Below are 22274 nucleotides of genomic sequence, written 5' to 3' on the forward strand. Positions count from 1 at the left end.
AATCAAAAGAGTTGTGTTTTCATCTCCACCGTACAGCCCTGCTCAATATAGTTTCCTCGTTCTGAACGTATAGTATTTTGACGGTGGTTTGATTTTCTGGTGAGTATCTTATCTTTTGATTTGTCTATAAGTCGATTCTGTCTCATTATGTCATCGTAGTCTTTTTAGGGCGTACTCACTTGCTGCAGCAGGAAAAGCTGACTTGTTGCTTAATTGAACGCTACCGTAGATCTACAATCAATGCTCCAAACAACGTTCGATTTTCGATTTTTTGGCCATAAACTGTGGTGAATGATTCAGTTGAAGAATAGTTGAACTTCTGAGAAATTAAAAGCTTTACCGATATAAGACCCTTGATGACTCCCCATTTGAAAGCACAGTTATATTGATATATATAGCCTTACGTAGTTGAATTGTGGGGATTGTGCACTGAGATCACATTTCTTTTAATTTGCTCTTCTTGTCGTAAACTTTCTCAACGCACTTTCTTGAGCTTCCTTTTCAGTATGCAGGTGATTTTCCTATAACTACAAGTTGACACGCCAACTTAACAACAAACAAAAATTCCATTTCCTGTAGAAAATATTAAGCAAATATTAATTTGTGATTGGATGAGGCTGAATTTATTATGCAAGTCGACTCCGAGATTTGCATAATATCAAGTCCTTCAAAAATATGAAGTAAATCCGCTTCTCATTTACACTTCAACAACAAAACTATCCTTAAGTAATTTAAAAGGGACTGGAGGGGGGGGAGGGGGGCTGGTGCAAATGGAGTGGAGGTCATACCTTTTTGTGCACCTGAAATGGGGGGCTGTATAAAATTGTGCAACCATTTCTGAGGGGCCATGTATTTTTGTGAATTGCAATTTCTGGTCCACAAAAAAGAAACAACACTGAAAACAACAAGTCAAATAATTATTATTTATTATCATGGTGTATAGCAGTCCTTTCACATTGGAAAAATAAACTTCATGTATTAGTCAGTATTACTCAGTATCACTGTTCTCTGATTCACTGTTTGAAGAGCTGATAGAGGGCAAGTACTCTTGAATTAGTGTACAAGCTTGATCACTTATAAGCCCTCTTTCCATCATTTGCTTTAGCCAGTAAACTTGTGTCCCTTTTAAGGATATTAGAGCAGCTACATTGACTTCCTTAACTGGAATCTCACCATCAGACAGTAGTTTGGAGATTAAACCAAAATTCACTTCTTCTCGTCTAGCTTTTCTCTTCTGTGCCTTTTTCTTATTTTCTTTTTTTGAATGCTTTTTTGATTTAAACTTCAGAATGTGCCCATGAAACATATCCTTACATTTGTTCTCTGCATCCTGTAGATGTTGAATGTTTTGGATAATTTTTCTCCTGAGCATTGTCAGCACTGTGATCCTTTCCTGGTCAAAAACTCTTTGGCTCCCCTTCCCATCTTTAAGTTTGTTAGACTTAGAATAGAGGCTGTTCAGGTGATCTTTGATATCTTGCTCTTCCTTCTCAACTTCCTCTTGTACTTTAACTAGCTTTTGTATATTTCCTCTTGGAATCAATTGGTCTGATGGTATGTGGACATATTGCTCGTCAAAAAACTTTGCCGCAGCACCAGAATTTTTGTTGCTCAATATGGCGTTAACAGTTGCGGAAATGTTTGAAACATGTTGATGGCTTTCATATTGGCGTCTTCCTTCTCAATGAAATAGCTTCACGAATTCACGAGCATCTTTAAACTTGCTATGACATGCCTCATAGAATTTGGGCAGCATTTCATTCATGAACTTTGCTCTGTCCGTTTTTGGGTTTAGTATCGATCCAGCCACATTTGATTTGCTCTCAAGGATGCGTGTTTTTATTACTTGGCCTTTGAAATTCAATACCCCAAAACTCAATGTTTGATGACTTGTCGAGGGAACTGTTTATGCACTGGATTTTCTTTATTTGCATCACATTCCTGTGCTTTTTTCTGTAAAATATTCCTTTCTCTTTCTTAAAAAATGTGTAACCTCAACCTTGGACATACCTGAGAGGCAGATATTAATAAATGTAACTTGAACGTTTTGAGGGTGGGTCACCTTATTTCATTTGCAGACTCGAAGGGGGGGCCACATTATGTTATGCAGTGGCAAGAAGAGGCCCACGGGAAATTATGGATAGGAAAATTAAAATGTACCACCCCCCCCCCTGCCCCCCGTAATAAAATTAATGACTGGTCCCTTAAGTCTTTTTGGATATCATATTCTCAATTTTTAAAATGTTTAAAAAGGATTTTTTTTTATGTGTAAAACATGTTACAGTTAAAATATGTGTCATCATAGGTGCAAATTAACAACACTGGTTATAATATTCTCAACACTGTCGCTCACCAAGATTAGTTGAACCATAGGTAGAAACCGTGAAAGAAAAGAAAATTTAAAAAGGGGGAAAAAAATGAGACAATTACTTTGTGAACTTTATATCAGCTATAAAATTGCTCAAAGAAAAGTCATCTAATCTGTCTTTGTTATATCTAAAAGGGGTTCTTCACCCTCTGACACACTAGACTGTTCACAGTCCCTTATTTTTCCGTGAGATCATCGTGATATGGGGCGTCTTACTGTTAATGACAGCTGTCTTGATTTTCAAATGTACTGAGGGGGGCTGGTGTTGGGGGGGGGGGGGGGGTTTGGGTGAGAAAAATAGAGGGACTGTAATAACATCACTGCAGCTCGCGTTTACAGCGCGCGTTGTACCAGTAACATAGGCATTTGATTGGTCATTAGACAATAGATGGTAATTTGCATTGACAACTCGTTTAGTTTAAGTTACCGACACTGACAAGGCGTTGATAAGTCGTTCTTTTCTATAAAACATACACTTTTATAATACCATAAGGCACATCTTGCGCAAACACACAAAGAAATTTTGGCTGTTCGTGGATGAATCACATAAGCCAACATGCTTTTGAAGCATCCCGGCCAGGGGAATGTTTTAACACCACAAGAAAGACGGCCTGTCAGAAATGCCTGGCTTTTTAGCAGGAGGTTGAATTGTGTTAATCTGTGGTGAAATGAGCATGCTTAACGCTTCGATTAGGAAAATGTTTCACCTGTGCATGTTTGCCGATATTATTTAGAGGAATGGAACGCACAATATTGATGCTAAATGTGTCTGGCATGTTTTTCATCGCCAGCAGAGTTTCTTAATTAATGAATAGTAAAAGGCGTGAAATTCCTGTCATGCCTCCTGAACACGAGCTACAGCGATGTTATTACAGTCCCTCTATTTTTCTCACTTCCTCCCAAACCACCCCTGCCCCCTTAGTAGTTTTGACACTCATGTTAGATGGCAACCCGCAATGCATAGCACTCAATCTACATGATCTTATGGGAAAATAGGGGACTGTGAACAGTCTACTGACACACTTGTTTACATCAAAATACTTTCATCCTTAAAATGAGTTTACCTCTCTGAAACTCAGGTGTGCCCAGTAACGTAAGGCTTTAGGAGCTCGCTAGGCCTGCTGGAAGAGATCGGAAAACGTGTTGTGTTCTTGTTAGCAAAACGTTATGAGTGCAAGCCTTGTGAGTCTACGGAATCTGCAAAATCCTGTGTAATCGTAGAGAAATTGGAGTGTTGTAAGAAACAAGCCTCAGGCCTGGAATAAATACAGTTCAGTTCAAATTTGTCTACACTCAGGTCTGTAATGTTCCCATCTTCATAGCAGCCATGACCTTTTCCTATTCATTGGCAGTTTCATGATGAGAAGGAAGCTTATTTAAGCTGATATTCTTCATATAATAGTTGTCATCCTTCAAGTGTTTCTTTTTTTGCTGTTCTTGCTGTGTTTTTGAGGCAGTACTTGGGTTATTCACATAATGACTCAGTCAATTCCAAGTTTGCCCATCCCCCAACTCGGGCATTTATCAGGCATGTTGTTTCAGAAAGCTGCAAATACCACGTGGTGGGGCCAGAGTTTTTAAACCTGATAATACACTCCTGCAACTCATTCTTGCACTTATATTTAGATAAGGCGGAATTTATTTTGTTTAATAAACTGGAGGCAAAATTTAGCCGTGTCTTTATCAGTTTGAGCATATTTGAATCTCAAATCGTGGGCAGGGTTTTCAGAATACTAGCCTGGAACAGCCTGGTTGTCTCTCTCTGCTTATCATGGAAATCTGAACTTATCCAATATCTGGTACAACTACGACTCTTTCCACTTTGGCATAGAAATCAAAATTTCTAAACAAACGTCAATTCACATAGAAGAATTTTTGAAGAATATTCTTGAAAATTGGTCATGAATATCAGGCTGACGGGTGATCTAGTTGTTTAAAAACATTTACTGGCTGCAATATTATGAAGGTATCAAGACACAGCATTTTAAAGTCCTCTTATTTTGGATATGTTGTACATGTACATTACATTCTCCTTGATCTTTCTCGAATTTCAAAACTGGAACGCTCCTAAAAAGGCTTAAAGGGCAAGCAGAACTGATCGCAAACTGTGCGTTTTTATACAGCGCTCTTGCGACCTTTTGCGGAAATAGTCCATGTTTGTCTGAGTCTTGGTAGGGGTCACGTTTTTGTGATGTCATCTATGCCTAGTGCTATTAAAGTGTGTTACATTAATTTTAGCAAGTGGGGCTTAAAAACAGGGTGAAAATGCCCCACCTGGGACAACACCAAAATTGCATTTTCCATTAAATAAGCAGCAAATACCATTTAAATTTATGGGAAATCTGTAATAATCTAAGCAAAATGCATCATGAAGCACCCTACACAAATTGCTCCTAGCTGCTAGTTATAAATTATTGCACAAAACATCACATTGATTTGTTTAATATCAATGACAGAACTATAAACTAGTCGGTTTTGGTCACGCTTGGAATTGACTGAGCTACATGTATAACATGTGAAATCGTTTGCCATTTTCTCCAGCTCTGCCCTTACAAAGAGCTCATAAGATTTTAAGGGCAAGCAAAATAAGTACAAAAATGAATAAAAAAGTTAATAATTCCAGGCAAGCAAAATGCAAGCCTGCAAATGTATTCTTAGAGGGGCAATGGTCAGTGGCACTTTACAAGCTGTACAGTGAGGTTTTTGCAAAAACTGTCAACATTCTTGGGATGCCTTTGTTGTACCAATTAATATGCATGTTACGTGGCTGCAAAGGCATGGTGTTGAGTTTAAGGTCCATTAGATGTCCCCGTAGTAATCACATAAATGTAAATTTCTGCAGCAAATGCAAGGTTTGGTTTGTAAACAAATGCAATTCAGGAGTACACAAACTGTGCTAATGCAAGACTTTTTGATTCACCTTGCCTAAATGTGGGCTTTTTTGAAAACTTCCTAATCCCTCATTTTCAACTTATTTGTTAGGGGTTTTAACAGCAGCATAAATACCCACTTTTTCCTCTAAATAATGTAAAGCAAACTTGTGTCATTTCCCAAATAATTTTGTGAGCAGACAACTGGAATGGTTTTTGATTTATTGCAATAATATTTAATATAAGGTTTTTTATGTCTTTGATTGTAAAGACCAGTAGTCCTCAAATCAATTGGATATGTTTAGTTTATAAGGTTTGATGATTTAGCATTTATCCTGCTCAAGCAAGTATGTTCTTTTATTGGTTGATTTTTTTATGGTAAATTTCTTCTCATGTCCCCTTAGGAATATTGCAACCCTGCACTATGCAAGATATCCTTTGTCAATACTATTGGTGAATACTCTTTGGCTATATAAAGAGAGAATCCTGTATTATAATGATGGAAAATATTCTAGTCATGCCTTTACATGTCAATCATTTTATTACAGCGTGATTTGTAAGCTTCAATATGTCTTACCCTCCTTATGGTGGTGGACCAGGGTATCCGCCCGCTGGGGTAAGTAGTCATAAAATGTTATAGCATAAACATGGGGAACAAAACATTGCAATTTGTGGAGGTGAGGGGTGGGGATGCTACAATTTATTTTTCATCTATTTGTGCCACCATTTCATACAACAAATTAGAACATCACATTCAGTTTGAGACAAATTTATTATGATACCATTACTGTTTTTTCACCATCTACAGTTGTGTTCAACAGAAACATCTTGGACTTTTAATGACATTAATTTTTTTTTAATGTTGCTCATTTTTCAGCCTGGTTACCCCCCTGGTCCAGGATACCCTGCACCTGGTTATCCTTCTGATCCAGGCTACCCTCCCACCGGGGGGTACCCACCTGCTGCACCAGGATACCCACCTGCTCCTGGTGGCTATCCTCCTAGCTATCCTCCTACTGCTGGCGGATATCCACCTCCCCCAACGGGAGGTTATCCACCAGCACCAGGTACAATCTTACTTGTTTATATAGTAAATATTGAACAATGGCGACAGTATACATTAAGTTATGAAACTTGTTCGAAGATCTGTGTATACCATCAGTCAAAGTTAAGTTTATTATTACAATGTAGCTTAGCTATGAGTAACCCAAAAGGCTGGAGTTCAATCCAGTTTCTGAAGCTCAAAGCATTAACTGGGGTAGTCCACAAGATCATCTCTGTCATTTTTCCAAAGTACACGTAGCATGTGCAAACACTGAGCAGACAAAGTGTAATTATCACACCCCTCACCTGATGGGTTCGAGTGAAGCAGCATTGAGATACTAAAGGTTAGAGTTACATGTACACCTGGTTGGAACTTTTGATCTTTGGGCTGGGGTAATTTCCTTACATCCATCTAGCACACAATTTACTGTCTGCAAAGCTCAGCTAATCAGTTTCCTTTTTGACATGACCCTCTTCTACAGTTGGAGAGAAAATTTGAGACACTTTGTGCTAAAGGGCCTTTCTGACATTTTGCCAAAACATTCCCTTTTCCACCCACCTCCAAGCAGCGTTTTGCTGCTGTTTGAGCTACCGGTAGAAAACAAAAAATGCCCCAACTTTGAATGGAAGGGACAGGGGATAGGTACATGTACAGTGTATGTGTTGTTTTGTTCTCAAAAGTACCCTATTTGAGGACTTTGTTTCAAATACTTTGTCAGAATTGTACATGTAGCTACGCTAACTGTGGGTTGCTAGCTTTGTTTTAAAAGCCAAAATTACTAGCTACTGTTGTTATTGAGCTATTTTGAAAAAATAGCTCATATGTCAGTGGTGTGAGCGTATGTATCTTTGTGGCTTTGTATCTTTGTAACTTTGTAACTTTGTAACTTTGTAACTTTGTAACTTTGTAACTTTGTAACTTTGTAACTTTGTAACTTTGTAACTTTGTAACTTTGTAACTTTGTAACTTTGTATCTTTGTAACTTTGTATGTTCGGATGTTTGTTGCAAGAGCCAATAAGGTTGAAGGTACTATGAGTTGATGCTAAGGAACCAATGAGATCTTGGCATCTACTTAAAAATCACATTGCTAAAGGTCGAACAAGGGCACTTTAAGACCGCCATCTTGATTCTTTACAATTTGTTCGTCTTTTATTACGGCTACAGGTGTTTGGAAACATTATATTAAATATCTTCATGATTCAAACGCTGTGTACAGTGATGCAGCTGTTTAAGGGTTCATATTTTAGTGTGGATGCTACTTCAAGACATTTCTGACCAAATTCGGCTATCGCGAACAGTACCACGCACGTATTTATGAGTTGTGTTTCACCTGCTTCAAGGTAGAGTATAAACGATCATATATTTTCAAAGCTCTTCCAGTGAAGCAATAATTGATATTTAGATATGGACTTTAATTCGAAAGTATGCGGCCTATAAAATGTGGTTTTAGAAGTTTGAAAAGCAGCTTATTTTTTTAAAAGCTGTACCGAGTATTGTTAATCCTGTAAACAAGCTGTAGAAATATTATTCTCTCGCTTACAAAGTTCAACAGACCTTTTTCGTTCCGGCAAAACAACAACAAAAAGGAATAATAAGTGAACAACATGATACATCCTTCCTGTATACTAAGCATTATAGTTATTGAAATGTATTTTATTTAGTAAAGATGCGTATAAACTTAAGTAGAAACAGTAACGTTAGGGAATAAAATTGGAAGAAGCTAGTTGACACAATAATTAGGTACTGCTTTATTGAGTGGAGTAACATGATATGAACAGAGATATATTTCGGCAGTTTGATAATTTTCTTGGAAGTTAATAAATGTTAGGCTATCAACCTTGACGTTGCATGAAACATAATTTAATTGCAGATGTTGTAATGAGGCCGAGGTGATTTCTTAAAATCGCTTGAGAAAATTTTGTAGTGAACAATTTGCGTTTTTTTTAAGTACGAATTGTAAAAGGGCCAAAGACCAACATCTTCACATGCAAATCGTGTGCATGAGTTATTTTTATAATTCTGTTTACTCGATTACTGTGTGATAACTCGAATTCCCTCACGTACGAACCACGGAAGGGGGGCAAAGTCCAACACTTTCACGTGCCATCTGTGTGACTGTACATCTCATGCAGATTGGCTTTTCACAATAGTAATAGTGACTTGAACGTATAAAGACCTGTTTCGTTTAGTAACCAATGCCCTAAAAAAGGCTCTTGTCTTTTAAGAAGCAATAGCTTTTAAAACATGAAGAAATAAGTTGTCGGAGTTAAAGACTGTCTCACAAATGTTAATAAATGTTAGGTTATCAACCTTGACGTTGCATGAAACATAATTTAATTGCAGATGTTGTAATGAAGCCGAGGTGATTTCTTAAAATCGCTTGAGAAAATTTTGTAGTAAACAATTTGCCTTTTTTTTAACGTACGAATTGTAAAAGGGCCAAAGACCAACATCTTCACGTGCAAATTGTGTGCAAGAGTTAGTTTTATAATTCTGTTTACTAGTTTATTGTGTGATAACTCGAATTCCCTCACGTACGAACCACGAAAGGGGACAAAGTCCAACACTTTCACGTGCCAGCTGTGTGACTGTACATCTCATGCAGATTGGCTTTTCACAATGATAAATAGTAACTTGGACGTATGAAGACCTGTTTCGTTTTGTAACCAATGCCTTAAAAAAGGCTCTTGCCTTTTAAGAAGCAATAGCTTTTAAAACATGAAGAAATAAGTTGTCGGAGTTAAAGACTGTTTCACTGAGTAGAATCGCACGTGAAAACCTCGTGAATTATGATGACGCAACCATCTACCTCAATGATAAAAATCCTGGTATTTCGTTACTATTCAGTATTTGATGAGTCACATTTTGGCTTAAGAAACTCCGAAGAAACCTTAGAGTTTTCCTTCTAATCAACGTTTGGTGAGTAGAAATTTATTTTACTTTAGCAATTTGTTTAACTTGCACCAGATGTAACTGAGAAAGACAGAGGAAAGTGAATACATAGGTTGAGGATTGACTCAGCTGAGCGTTTCGCGTTTTCATTTATGTAGCGCAATACCCAATTTCGCACAAAAACCAAATCTACATTTAGGATGAAAAAGGTAGATTCATCACTCTTGGTAAGGTTACACCGAAGTATTATAGTTACACTGAAGCATTCAAAATAGCTCATGCATGTTGAACGTGCCTATGTTTATCAGAGTCAGTGCTCAAGACTGCCTGAGGGTAGCCAACTATTTGTAGCCATGTTCAAAAGTCAGTTTGTTTCCATGAAGCAATGTTTTTCTCTCTTGTCTTTCAAGGTATGATGCCAGGGGTTATACCTGGAGGACCACAGCCTGGTTATGGTGGCGGAGGAAGTTCTTATGGAGTGCCACCCCCAGTAGGTGGATATGGAGCTCCACCTCCAGCTGGGGGATATGGTGCCCCACCTCCTGCCAGTGGATATGGTGCCCAACCCCCTGTCAGTGGGTATGGTGCCCCACCTCCTGCTAGTGGATATGGAGCACCACCCCCTGCTAGTGGATATGGAGCCCCACCTCATAGTGGTGGGTATGGAGTACAACATCAACCTCTACAGCAGAGCTATTCTCCCTCTCAAGGTATTGGACATTTTTTATCTTTTTTGCAGATTTAAAGATTGTTTTAATATTATAGGATTCCATGAGTAGATTTCAGATCAATGTATAATCAAAAAAAATTCGTAAAACTTTGTGGTTTTTGTTTGATTTAAATATAATTATGAGTATGATAACAGAAATGAACTGGGATCCACAAAGCCCTGCAGTTACAATAATGATAAATCAGACCTGATACAGGCACAGCAGATTTTAGAAAGCAGAGTTGTATTACCGTAAGTAACGTACCTTAATGTTGTGTTGGATGGCTGTGGTTCACTGTATGATCTATTTTATTTATTACCAATAAATGAAAGTCTGCTTTGATGGCACACTCTTTCCAGCAGCTGATATCTTTATGCATACAGTATCCAACTGATTCTCTTATGAGGACTTAAAATAACCAATTAAGTAAATTTTGTAATTTACTTGAAGAAGCCGTGAAGACAAGGTTTCAAGCTGAGTGTGAATACCTGTAGATTTCGTCTTGTTATGTTTAGTGACTTTAATATTATCACTTACATTCCTCAAAAGAGAAATGCATGAAGCATTAGCTACTGGCAGATCTTATTGATTTTTCTACTAATGGTTTAATTGTTTGTTTTGTTTGGCCTTTTTTTTGTTGAGGTATGGGGCTATATCATTAAGTACCTGCCAGTTAGTTATATGCATGAAAAAGACCTCATAAAGTGATGTGTTTTCTGAGTAAAAATTACTACCTTTTCCAGCTGTAGTTTTTGCTAGTCATCTTTTTTGTTTTTTTTTAGCCAATGATCAGGGCTTTCACTAAGAGCCAGGGCCCATTGCAGGGATTTACCCTGACAACTATGAGCATGACCCCCGACTTCTGTCAGGAAACAAGAAGAAAATAGAACCAAATGAATTTTGTGGCTGTTCAATTACCCACCTACTAATAAGACCCAGCATTTTGATGATGTTTAATATTTTTCAGCTCCAGTGACTCACAGTGCTCCCCCACCCACGGCACCTGCATCTGCTCCTCCACCAAAACCTCAAGCAGCCCCAGCAAGACCTCCACCACCTTCTGGCAGTCACGTAAGTGGATGGAACAATTTGATTGCATATTGTGCCCTTAAAAGCTAAGGACTGAATTGTACATAAGACGTCCTCTCTCAGCAATGTGTGTATGTATGTATGCATGTAACTGTAGCTTGTCCAGTTTTTTCCTGGAGGTCTTATTTTCTCTATAAAACAAGAAACTCTGGAATTCATAGCATTGTGAAGCTTGCTTTACATGTAGGCATTTAGACAGTGGAAAAAGGGAAAAATTATAATTATAATACATGTATGTATATTGAGTGGAAATGCACTGGAATTCCTGTCAGTGCTTAAGCTTCAGGAATAATTTGTAGCCCTTTCTTTTATTTTCTTCTGCATTTGCAGTTCTCAGTGACCCTTTATACTCATAACTGAACAGCTGGAATAGGTTATGGTCTTGGCAAGTTAGCAATAACTGTTTGCTGAGTTTATCCTTCTTTGCTTTTCCAGGGAGGTGTTCCCACTGCTCAGATGGCTTCTATGTCTTTGACTACAGTAAGTAAATTTTATTGTTCACATGACATGTACAAACATAAAGAAAATTTAATGCAAGCAATGATTCCTTTAGCTGGGGGGTGGGGGGGGGGGGGAATTATTAGCAATTAGGTCTTGAAAGTTGACAATTCATTATGGACTACTGCTGCCTGTTAAAATAATGATGTCTGTTGTAAAAAATTAACTCAGGCTACTATTAGGAACCAGTCATTAGAATATATGTAAGTATTGACAGAATGTCCTTAGACTACTGTTAATTTGTTTTCTTTGTAGAAGTATGGTCATCCTACTGTATTTCCAGCCTCTCCATTTGATGCAGAAGCAGATTGTGAGTTGCTAAGGAAAGCAATGAGAGGAGTAGGTAAGATTGACTCAAATAAATTAAAGAAATGCAAATTGTGAAATACCAAGCTGTATGCCTGGGCAATGGTCTGGTAATATACCCTAGTACCCTATTATATACCCTACCGCTCAATACAGTTTGAATCAGGCCCAATCTGTAGACTTTCCTCAGCTAGTCAGTCTCTGACAACTGATATAAATTTACATGCATGCTAGTCAGTGCCCCGTTTGGAAACACTTACTTCACAGTGTTTGTGACCTCTAAAATCTTTAGATCTTAAGTCCTGCCCAGTGGTGGAGTCTTTATTATTTTTCAAAGAATGCTAAAATTTCATTTCTTTTCCTTTTGATATTTCAGGGACTGATGAGCAGGCTCTTATTGACATTATTGTGAAACGAAGCAATGCCCAGAGAGTAGAAATCAGAAAAAGATACAAAACAATGTTTGGCAAGGTAAGCACTAAGTGTGCATAATATTCAGTGTTGGCAGCCTAATGTTTAGATGTTTGGGACTCTTCTTTGTCAAGTTCTCATGAAATGATGGCCACTACATCTTTCCAATTTACATACTAAGTGACCAACTTGCTTTTCTCACATTTTTTTGACGTTACAAAGTATTGTACCACATTTTTGTGTCGCCTTTGATGGTCGGAATACTATGCTTCATTTGTGGGTGGTTCTTGCTTACGATTTATCAGAGGACTATCACACATGAAGCGTTTTTTTTTGTTTTTTTTTTCCAATGTGGCATACAGTTCAAGGTTATTCTGATCCGGATAGAGGAATAATATTAGTGAAGACCTGTGTCAGTTAGTGTCTTGAAAATTGCATTTAATTAACCCTTTTTTGATAGTATCCATTGTGTCAATCAATTAATAGTAACCTTTTTATTAATCTATATGTTATTTGACATTGTTAGGATCTAATGAATGACCTGAAGTCAGAGCTTAGTGGTAACCTGGAAGATTGTTTGTTGGCTTTACTCGAGCCATCCTCTCTGTATGATGCCAAGTGTTTGAGACGTGCTATGAGGGTAAGGCAACACTAAACAGTATGTTATACATGTCTTGATCTTTTATCCCTTTGTATGCACAATACAATCAGTGTTAATGTTTTATTGACCTTTATTCTCCTTATTATTTTTCAGGGTGCTGGAACAGATGAGGAGACATTGATTGACATTCTTTGTACCCGTACTAACCAGGTTTGTTGTTACATGTATAATAAAGTGTACTGGGCTATCATTAAAGCTTAAAGAAGATGGTCTCTTAAGGAAAGTAGCTACCATTAAAGTCTGAATGTGGAGCAAAAATAATATGTCATGCAAATGTTTTGCTGTAACTTTCAAAAGACCATAAACACCATCTAATAAAACACTAGAGCTTTGCACATTTTATACAGCCAGAGGCACTTTACCAAACTGGCAACTCACTTTCACCGCAATTTTTGTTACCAGAATAATTATTGTCTTCTTTCCATTGTGACCAAAATGGTTGCAGCTTGGAGCACTGTGATATCGATGGTCTCAGTCATGGCATTTTCTTATGTTTCCTAGCTTTACATTCAGATTCAACACAGTTCAGTCATTTGAAGTTCTCCCTTGGTTATTTCCAGTTCAACCAAGCATCCAGGCACCATAATATTACAAAAGCAATTTTGAAATTTATATGTTGAGGTTTCTATATAATAGTTATGATTGTGTGTGGAAATGAGAGTTTTCAGTTGTCCTGTGACATGTCATGTGATTGGTTCAAAGGCTTTGTTGTGAAATGATAGGAATCTGCAAAATGAAATATTATCCACTGTCATGGTAGATATGCGTTGTTATCGCTTTGAACAATGGACTGACCTGAGTCTTTTTAAACCAAAATTACAAACTCTGTAGACTGTAAATTCCTCATTAAAGATGTACACTGTTTGTTCGATGTAGAAAGGAAGTGGGACAATATGATGCAATGAAGTAAGCAGATTTGCATCAGTAGGTAATGATAATCCAAGAATGAATGCTTTAAAAGCATCAGCTGTCTATATTAATTTTGAGAGACAGACAGTTAACTGTTATTCAGCTGGGATCAGTTGTTATTATGCTTAGGTGTTGCGTTTGTTTTATATGGGTGTCTCTATCTCCTGATTTTTAGCATCTAATTATTATGAAGACATTGTTTCCATAAATTAACCGGTTATGTTTTCTTTCATGACAGGAAATAGCTAACATCAAAAGGAATTATACTGAATGTGAGTACCAAATTTTATTTATGTTCTTTTAAAGACTTACGTCTACCCTTTGTTGTGATCCTATGTACAAGCAATCTTGATGTTTAATCTAGGCCTTCTTAGTTTTACTGTTCTTTTTGTCATCAAATTCTTAGAAATTATGGCATTCATTACCCATGACACTATGAAGAAAAATAATGTGAATAACTTGACACGTTTCTTCTGCAGTAAGCTGCTCATTTTGTATATGCTTTGTAATTGGATGCAACTGAATTGCAATGTAAATACATGGTACAAGTCCACTCTAGTTTCTGTTGAATGCCAATTCAAACATCTTCAATAGTTGGCCATTATTATGACATACTTCACCACTTTATTTTTTCTGTAAAGTACTACTGCTCTGTCTCAACTGGGGAAAATGAAGGAAGAACAAAATATTCTGTAGCTGATGGCATGCCTAGCAAGCGTTTCCGTTTGGTTTCGGAGCAAAAAAAGACCGTGGAAGGAGATTTTCGGTTTTGATCGCGCGAGAAATTAAAATTTGACTCTTGTTCCTCGTTCTTTGCTCCTAAACGGCACAGAAACGCTTGCTACGCAGGCTATGCAGCTGGTTGCTCAATACTGTAGTCGTGCAAAAAAATCTATATTTCATTACAAACTTTTAAGTTTTCCATAATTACGAGTTAAGTACAATATCCATGGCCTGCTAAGGAAGTGGAAGAAAATGCAAAATGGAAGGCCAGAAAAACTGTTTTTTGTTTAGGGAAGAGTCAGGGAATTTTTATGTTTCAGTGAAGTCCAACAGTAAGAAAGCAACAGTCATCTAAATATCAAGTGTGGTTTTTCAGAAGCAAATATTTTAAATCTTTTACTTAGATTACAAGCGTGACCTTGAAAAAGACTGTGTGAGCGAAACCAGTGGTCATTTTAAGAGGCTTTTGGTCTCTATGTGTCAGGTAATGAAAATATTTTCCCAGCTCCTAAATGTGACGTTCGTAAAACTGTTACAGTTACATGAGAATAAACCTTGGAGGGGATGTTTGGATGGAGACAGGGTGATACATTGCTAGATAACAGCGGTGAGCGATGCACTTTAACCAGAAGAGAGGCTTTTTCCCTTTGAATATGCCATGACGCTACTGAACAAAGTTGTATGGCTTAAAGTCTATCCCTTTATAGAGACGATCTGCCCAAACATTTTGGCAAACCCACTGCCCAAAAATGCTAAAAACCCCTTTGCTTTAGCTTCCTATTACCACGATATCAATATTTCTCACGTGTCTTGAACAAGACAAGGTAGGGGTTGTTACGTGGAAACGTGTCTCACTTAAAACACTACAAGTTTGTGAGTGTTGCACCAAATCTTCCACTGTTGGAGGTTGGATAGATAGAGACAGTCATGTTGTGTTTGTACACGCACTTTTCCCCTGCAACACTACATGAGGGTGAACACAGCAGATCCTCTACTTTTTTCCCCAAGGATTCTATGGAAAATAATGAGGTAGGTTGGGTGGGAAAGCAGGGCACTGTAGTGTATGTTGGGAAGGAAGCGTACCGAGTCTTCTGCTTATCTGGCCGGATGCTGGATTCTGTATTTTGAGGTTATCACTACTTCACTTAATGGGAACAGAAGTCATTGGCAGGAAGGAAGGCATTTCTCTCTATCTGCCGATGGGTAGCCTTGAAGAGTTTGAATTTGCTAAAGGACGCAACTGGAACGGCTTATACACTTAAACACTGTGATGAACTACAATGAAGTGTATTATCATACCAAGTGGGTATGGTGTAATCATGTTTCGTGTGAAAGATTTACTGTATGCAGCTTCACAATACCTCTTTGTAAGTTATAATGTAAATTGTTTTTTATTTACTGCATTCTGAAGGGCAATCGAGATGAGTCCACCACAGTTGACTTAGCGAAGGCTCAAAAGGAGGCACAAGACTTGTTTCAGGTACTAAAAAAAATTGTATTAAAGTTGAGTGGCTGAGATCGTCTATCGATAAATAGCCTCTAGTTGCTTGTTTGACGGAATTGAGTTCTCTTCCGTTTTTCTGGCTTTGACAACCGTCAAGTGCGTTAATCCGTATTTAGTGTAAATAGCATTATTATTCAATCAAAACATTGCTCCGTTTCTTATTGGTGCAAATTCTCCAGCTTATTCTGGCTGAATTCTTCATAACCAGCTAGCGTTCACCGAACTTGGAAGACGTTTGCGATATCCGGTAAAATGACGTCAATATTGCAGGATATCGCTGGAAAAAAGCTCTGCAACCTGACGCCCTAGGGCCGAGGTTGTGATCGCTCAGCTGTTTTAGTAAGGCCGGAGAAAATGTCCGAAAATTTCACCCGTTAAGCTAAGAAGAATAGCCGAGCAAACTACTGCCTTAAAACGAAGTAAGAACAGCTAAAATACAACTCGACGGATGACAACTGCTATTCGAAGAATATCTGCCAGACTTAATATAAACATCACTACATATCCTGAATTGGCCGAGAATCAAGGAAATGAAGACAGAAACTTAACGACACGAAGAAGGCATATTTTGACCTATTTGGAATAGATAATAAAACAATATTGGATTCGGCTTTCGTATGATCTCAAGAACTATGCAGATCTCGGATGATGTTATAACACTCTCCTCGATAGATCATACTCATCCAATGAGCTTACATTGCAATTGCTAAATAGCCAAAATAGCCAAAATAGCCGTGTGAGTCGGAACGAGTGTAGGTAATATGTGTTGTGTTTCATTGTTTTTTCTGTTAAAATTTTAATTCCCTCTGTATTTGGCTATATGGAAATGGAAGTGCCAACCACCACAGACCTTAGCTCTGCAACCTAATGATGTCATTTGACTTGTCTGGTTTCTAGGCTGGAGAGAGGAAATGGGGTACAGATGAATCTCGCTTTAATGTTGTTTTGGCTTCTAGGAGCTTTCCACAGCTTAGAGCTACTTTTGATGAATATATCAAGGTAAGCCGGCAATTTTTTGCAGCATACTAATTTCTTGCGATAGCGTTTAGCTTGAGACGGTCAGTTCTACTTAATTTTTCCTACAATTGGACTCGCATGGCCAAGGTGCCGAGAAAATGAATTATTTCCGAGGCCCAGTTGTTCGGAGGTTTTCTTTTTTTCTTCTGTTCAACAGCATTTTCGCGGATAATTTTCTCGTTTCTTTATAGAGCATCAAATCATTACATTGCAGGCGAAAAGAATTAAACTGAATTTGCTTTTCAAGCTTTTATATCTGAAATTTGGATAAGACTAAGTCTGGTTAGTCTTATCCCTGCTTTGAACAACCCGGCCTTGATCACCCCTTTCCGATTTCCTCGGATCAGTTTAAGGTTCTGCCAACCTTCACCTCCCCTCACCCGATGTTAATCCGAATAAATACAGACTCAGAAGTTAGACATGACAACACTGGGCTTTTCCATAATATTGACTCTAGAATTACAGTAAGAGGGTGAGTTAATTTACTGTTTGTGTGGGATGTGTCTATGTGGAGTATGATGGAGTAAAGCCCGGGAGGCGAGAGCCAATGTGCCGCGCGTATCATGTACATGGTATGGAAAACCGTTGCTGGAAGTAGAAGAAATCTGAAAAAGGAGTCTATCTTGCGCACTATTTGTCCCCCCCCCCCGGACTCCCAAATGAAAGTAGCGGGATGCTCGTGGGGAAGTTATTATTAAGCTCCTGCTGGAGAACAGTCTGGGTGTTGTGTTTTAGGCTTTATTTGACCGTAAGGGAGACTATACTTCAGCGAGAAAGACGAGCATCCCTGTCACTTTCATATGGGAGTCCCCTTTCCCGGGTATCTTGTATCAAGAAAGAGAAGAGACGTAGGCAACAGCAAGGAAGGGTGGATTTTCGTATTGCTGCCCTGTCCCTCTCCCTCAGACTGACGACATTCAAGAGATATTTTCTCTATCATTATTTTGCAGATTTCACAGCGTGATATTTTGAACAGTATTGACCGTGAGATGTCTGGAGATCTCAAGGCTGGATTTAAATGTATTGGTAAGTTAATATATTTTTAGGCGGCCTAGTCTGTCAGCAGTTCATGGTTTATATGGGTGGGAGTGTTAGTGTGAGCAGTGTTTCAAACATAACCATCCCGGCTTGACAGTGTGGGGAGAACAGGGCGAAGGGAGCCAGGGAAAATAGGGAGCGGGAGAGGAAAGGGCGAGAGGTGGAAAACGGCAAGGGAGGAATTCAAGAAAAAAGGGGAGAGGCCGGGAGATGCAAAATGCAGGAGGTGAAAGGTTTGGAGCCCCTGTCCCCCTTCATTCTTAAGGGTCTATAGGCGATGTTACACGAGACAATTTGCCAAGACGATTTTTAGTGCAACATTGTGAAACTTGAATTTGAAACAAAACAAAATACACACCTACGACGTAGGTATGAAAGCGACGCTTAAGGGCCACTTCCCGCAAACTTCAAAAAAAGTAAACAGGGCGGTGAAAGCAAGAACGATTGTTGATTTAGCGATTAGAAATCAACCCCAAAAGATATTCCTGGTTCAGTTATAGTAAATGAACCTGCGTTGAAGAGTGGACAGTGGAGAAACTAGCCTTCGGCAAGGATCCTTCGGAAATACAGGAAACGTCAAGTCTTTTCTAATATCGGAACGAGTATTACAAATTGCAACAGCGCAGCATTTGTGAGAACTATTTTTTGTCGTAGTTGTACGGTGCGTGCTTCTGCCACTTTATACAATTTAATTGAGATGCAGCCCTTAGACCTCGCTTTCATGCTTAAGTTGTAAGTGTGTATGTAGCAATGCTTTGTTCTGCTAAAAAATCGTCGTCGCGAATCACCCCGTGTATAATATCGCTTTTATGGAAGTAGCCTGCGAGCACCTCGCGGCTTCTCCGCTCACTCGCGTGTTCTCTCGCGTCTTGCCTCGCTCGCCAAAAATGGGAGTAAACGTAAAACCCAATGTTTTGTTTTCCAGTTATTGTTCAGCTTATTACTCGCCTGCACTTGCGGCTCAAGAAAAGGAAAAATAAATAATAAACCATTATCAAATGTATTTTCACCGATAGCTTGCCGATTGAGAAAAAGTAGCCTATATTTATGTAAATTGTGTTGGTTTTGACAGTGCAATGTTCAAGGAATCCTGCTGAATACTTTGCTGATCGACTGTGGAAATCCATGAAAGGAGCCGGAACTGATGATGCAACCTTAATTCGAATTGTTGTTTCGCGTTCAGAGGTAGGCCTCTTTTTCCTTTGTCGCTTTTTCTTTCTTCTCTCAATCAGCTGGATTATTCGTTTTATGAGCAATCTTGTCCCCTGTGCCTTTGCTGCTCTTTTCCAGCGGAACGAGCAACGGAAGAAGAGTCCTAAAGGGAAACAAAAAAATTCTGGTCACGGTTTCGTTATCCTGCGTGAAGTTGTTTACCCAAGAAACGTTGTAAACGGGGTAAACTCTTTTAACGATTTCAAGTCGCATAGATTGGAGTGTACACAAATGACCTGTCAAAAGCAGATCGACGTGCTCATATCCTTCGAACGGGATCCCAATTGAAGCGGGGCGGAAAAAAAATCGGCGAGCGAGGTGATCCGAGCGTGGCTTGGGGGACGCAACGCCACATGGCGCCTGGCTCGCTTTCGCCCCTCTCCAATTGGGAGTCTGTTCACAGGCTACGTGTTCGGTTTTTTTCTTTATTTGCAAGTAATTAGCATATAATGAACACGTTTTTGTAAGCGAAGCAGAGTTTTTTTTTCCGATTTGCCCAGAGGTTAGTGATTTTTGGTGCTAACGAAAGTGATCTTGGAACGAGATTGCTTTTTGAGATGTAGGAAAATACCAAGAAAGTCAAACCATTGGTCACAGGTTTTTAATTTCAGGAATGTTTTATCCGAAGTGGACGGACACTTTTACACTTAAGGCGCAAATTGTCTTCTTGTGGTTTTTTGCCTCTTCATTTTGTTTGTAGGCCTCACTCCTAGTCTTTTCAAGAGACATTCCTTTCAAGCGCCAAATCTATTTGTCTGAAAATTTGGAAATTCTGCTCGGAAAATTTTCTTTGAATCGTGAGAATCCATCGCGCTCAAGTTGTCGTTGATCCAAGTACCCTCGCCGCTCTCTCGGTCCTCCCCGAGAAGAGTCTGTTCAGGGAAGGAGCGCAGGCTCAGTTCAAGAACAGCGGCTGGTAATGATCGAGCCTACTTTTGGCAGGACTGTTTGTTTCTCTCTCTATCTCCCAACCAGAGTGTATTTTTCAAAGTGTGTGCATTGTTTGGTCCAACCTCGTTCTGTTTCAGATTGATCTAGTTGAAATCAAAGCGGCCTTCCTTCAGAAATATCACAAGACACTGTACAAGATGATTCAGGGAGACTGCAGTGGTGATTACAAGAAACTCCTGCTAACTGCAGTTGGAATGAACTGAGATGGCTTTGCAAGAAAAAAAAATTGTCCTAGCTTTCTGTAGTTTGTTTATTTTATTGTTAATTTTCACATTTTTTTCAATTTTTTTTTCTGTTGCATACTTCCACCGTAGTCATGAATATTTACTCCGCTTTTAATGAGAAGACAGTGAGCAGTCCCTTTCTTTGCTATGAAATTGAATTTCTTTGCTGCGGAAATGTTTCGTTTATACGGACTGAAATTCGAGTCCCATAAATTCCATAATGTACAGAAATATTGTTAAAGACGATGTGGCTCCTGCCCCAGGACTTGACTTGAGACAAACCATGTAACCCTTAAAGGAACAGTATTCCGTTACTGCGCATGCACCAAACTTTGATTTTTGGACAGGATGTCGCGAAATCAAAAGATGCGAGGAGAGTAAGAGAATCTTGAAAAATCCGTTTGCATCGCGCTTGGCCGGGTTCAATACGACGCTAAAACTTCTCAGGATTATAGATCAATGATATATTGTTCCTGTTAAGTTTTTATTTGGGCAAAATCTGGATTTTTTGGCGTTACTTTTATTGCCGTTGGCTGGAGGACCAAAAGATTGGAAGCACTTTTATGCCGATTGAAGGCTTATTTCTTCTGCTAGCTTCCATACAAGCTCAGATAATTGTGAAAGGAATACGCAGAAATGAAACAGCAACAATAAAGACTGTAAGAAAGAAACCGTTGAGACATTGATGTGACTGAGGAGATCTTGTGGAGGGGAGCTTCGTGAAGCAGAATGTTTTGCAACGACGCGTTAGTAAACTTTTAAATGAATCTCCCTACGGCCGACAAAATCGAACAAACAGGCGCTACACGTTTTGAAAAACTAGTGACATGAATCATAATATCATTCTTGACTAACCTTTGTGGTGATTCATAGCGTTGAGATTGCATTTTTATTTATGTCTTTCAAACGTTTGAGGCTAGAACGCGAGCAAATCAGGCAGATATTACTGGACTTGGAGAGATTGACCTCTGACATGAGTTTCAAATTAGAAAATATGTTTTTAAAGCGAGCAGAACGAGATTTTCGGGTCGCGCGGCGGCCCAGCTAGTGATAAAATCGCGATGAGTCTTCGAACCGCGAGCCAAATTTTTATATAAGACGAAAGACTTCTTCGAAAGTCTAAAATATTACTTGAGAATATAAACAACAAATCTCTGTCGGCGGTGCGGTCCGGAAGGAAATCTTGTCGAGTTAATTTGACAGTTCTATTGTCTTTTGAAGAAAAAACAGATGACGCTCGCGCGTGCGCATAATCGGGACACTGTCCCTTTAAATGATAGAGTCAGTAGTACTTAGGCCTCCTCGCCTCGTGCTCCTGTAACGGAGCATCGTGTGTTCTTGCATACGTCCATTTGCAAAAGACAAAGTCTTGTCACCCTGTTTTCTTTGCACGCTATTTCTCGCTCCACAATTCGTGGTAAAACACGGGGGCTGCTCACTGTAAAAATACCTTTAGTTCAGTTATAGTCATAGAAGTAGCAAATGCCACAACTTCAACATGCCTCTTGTTTGTAATGTAAGATTTTTCAGTAGCAGTAGTGAGGACGAGACAATATTTCAGAAATGTAGACATTGTTTTGCGTGTAATCCTAGGATTTGGTACTAGTATATGGTCATGCCGCATCAGCCAATTTCAGCAAAAGCCTTGAGTCCTTGACTCGGGCTTAAACTTAAAACCCTATGTTCGTTTTCGATAACGAGGCTTGTTTCCAACCATCTCAAAGTCCTAAACCATTGAGTGTAATGAAGGACTTGAGACACCAACTTCTCCTTACTTTTTGTTTGTTTTTATAGCAGGGCTTGTTTATTGGCTATTTTTAAATAGAGAAATTCTTATCTCCGAGG

The 22274-nt window shown here is 38.8% G+C and overlaps 1 protein-coding gene across 2 annotated transcripts; it reads left to right on the forward strand.

Moving 5' to 3' along the window:
• Positions 1-4: 4 nt before the first annotated feature.
• Positions 5-20665, forward strand: LOC140932964 (annexin A4-like). 2 transcript variants are annotated; one of them, XM_073382468.1, is made up of 17 exons: positions 5-99; positions 5787-5854; positions 6116-6305; positions 9587-9886; positions 10854-10957; positions 11411-11455; positions 11729-11816; positions 12156-12250; positions 12717-12830; positions 12945-13001; positions 13999-14032; positions 14888-14967; positions 15895-15963; positions 16885-16986; positions 17955-18030; positions 19115-19227; positions 20283-20665. In XM_073382468.1, exons 2-17 carry the CDS (start codon positions 5807-5809, stop codon positions 20406-20408), a joined length of 1641 nt encoding a protein of 546 aa, XP_073238569.1. In that variant the 5' UTR covers positions 5-99; positions 5787-5806; the 3' UTR covers positions 20409-20665. The 2 variants fall into 2 exon arrangements, with proteins under 2 accessions (XP_073238569.1, XP_073238570.1); XM_073382469.1 differs by having other exon boundaries at positions 11732-11816.
• The last annotated feature ends 1609 nt before the right edge of the window (positions 20666-22274 follow it).

Source organism: Porites lutea, chromosome 4 (genome assembly GCF_958299795.1).
Source record: "Porites lutea chromosome 4, jaPorLute2.1, whole genome shotgun sequence".
In the NCBI taxonomy this organism is placed as follows: Eukaryota; Metazoa; Cnidaria; class Anthozoa; order Scleractinia; family Poritidae; genus Porites; species Porites lutea.

What these genes read in the sequence shown, in the direction of transcription:
- LOC140932964 (XM_073382468.1), top strand. Translation starts at nt 5,807, where the DNA reads ATGTCTTACCCTCCTTATGGTGGTGGACCAGGGTATCCGCCCGCTGGG. An exon ending in CTTCTATGTCTTTGACTACA is followed by an intron (nt 11,456 to 11,728) that starts GTAAGTAAATTT and finishes TTTTCTTTGTAG; the next exon opens with AAGTATGGTCATCCTACTGT. An exon ending in TTTTGGTCTCTATGTGTCAG is followed by an intron (nt 14,968 to 15,894) that starts GTAATGAAAATA and finishes TGCATTCTGAAG; the next exon opens with GGCAATCGAGATGAGTCCAC.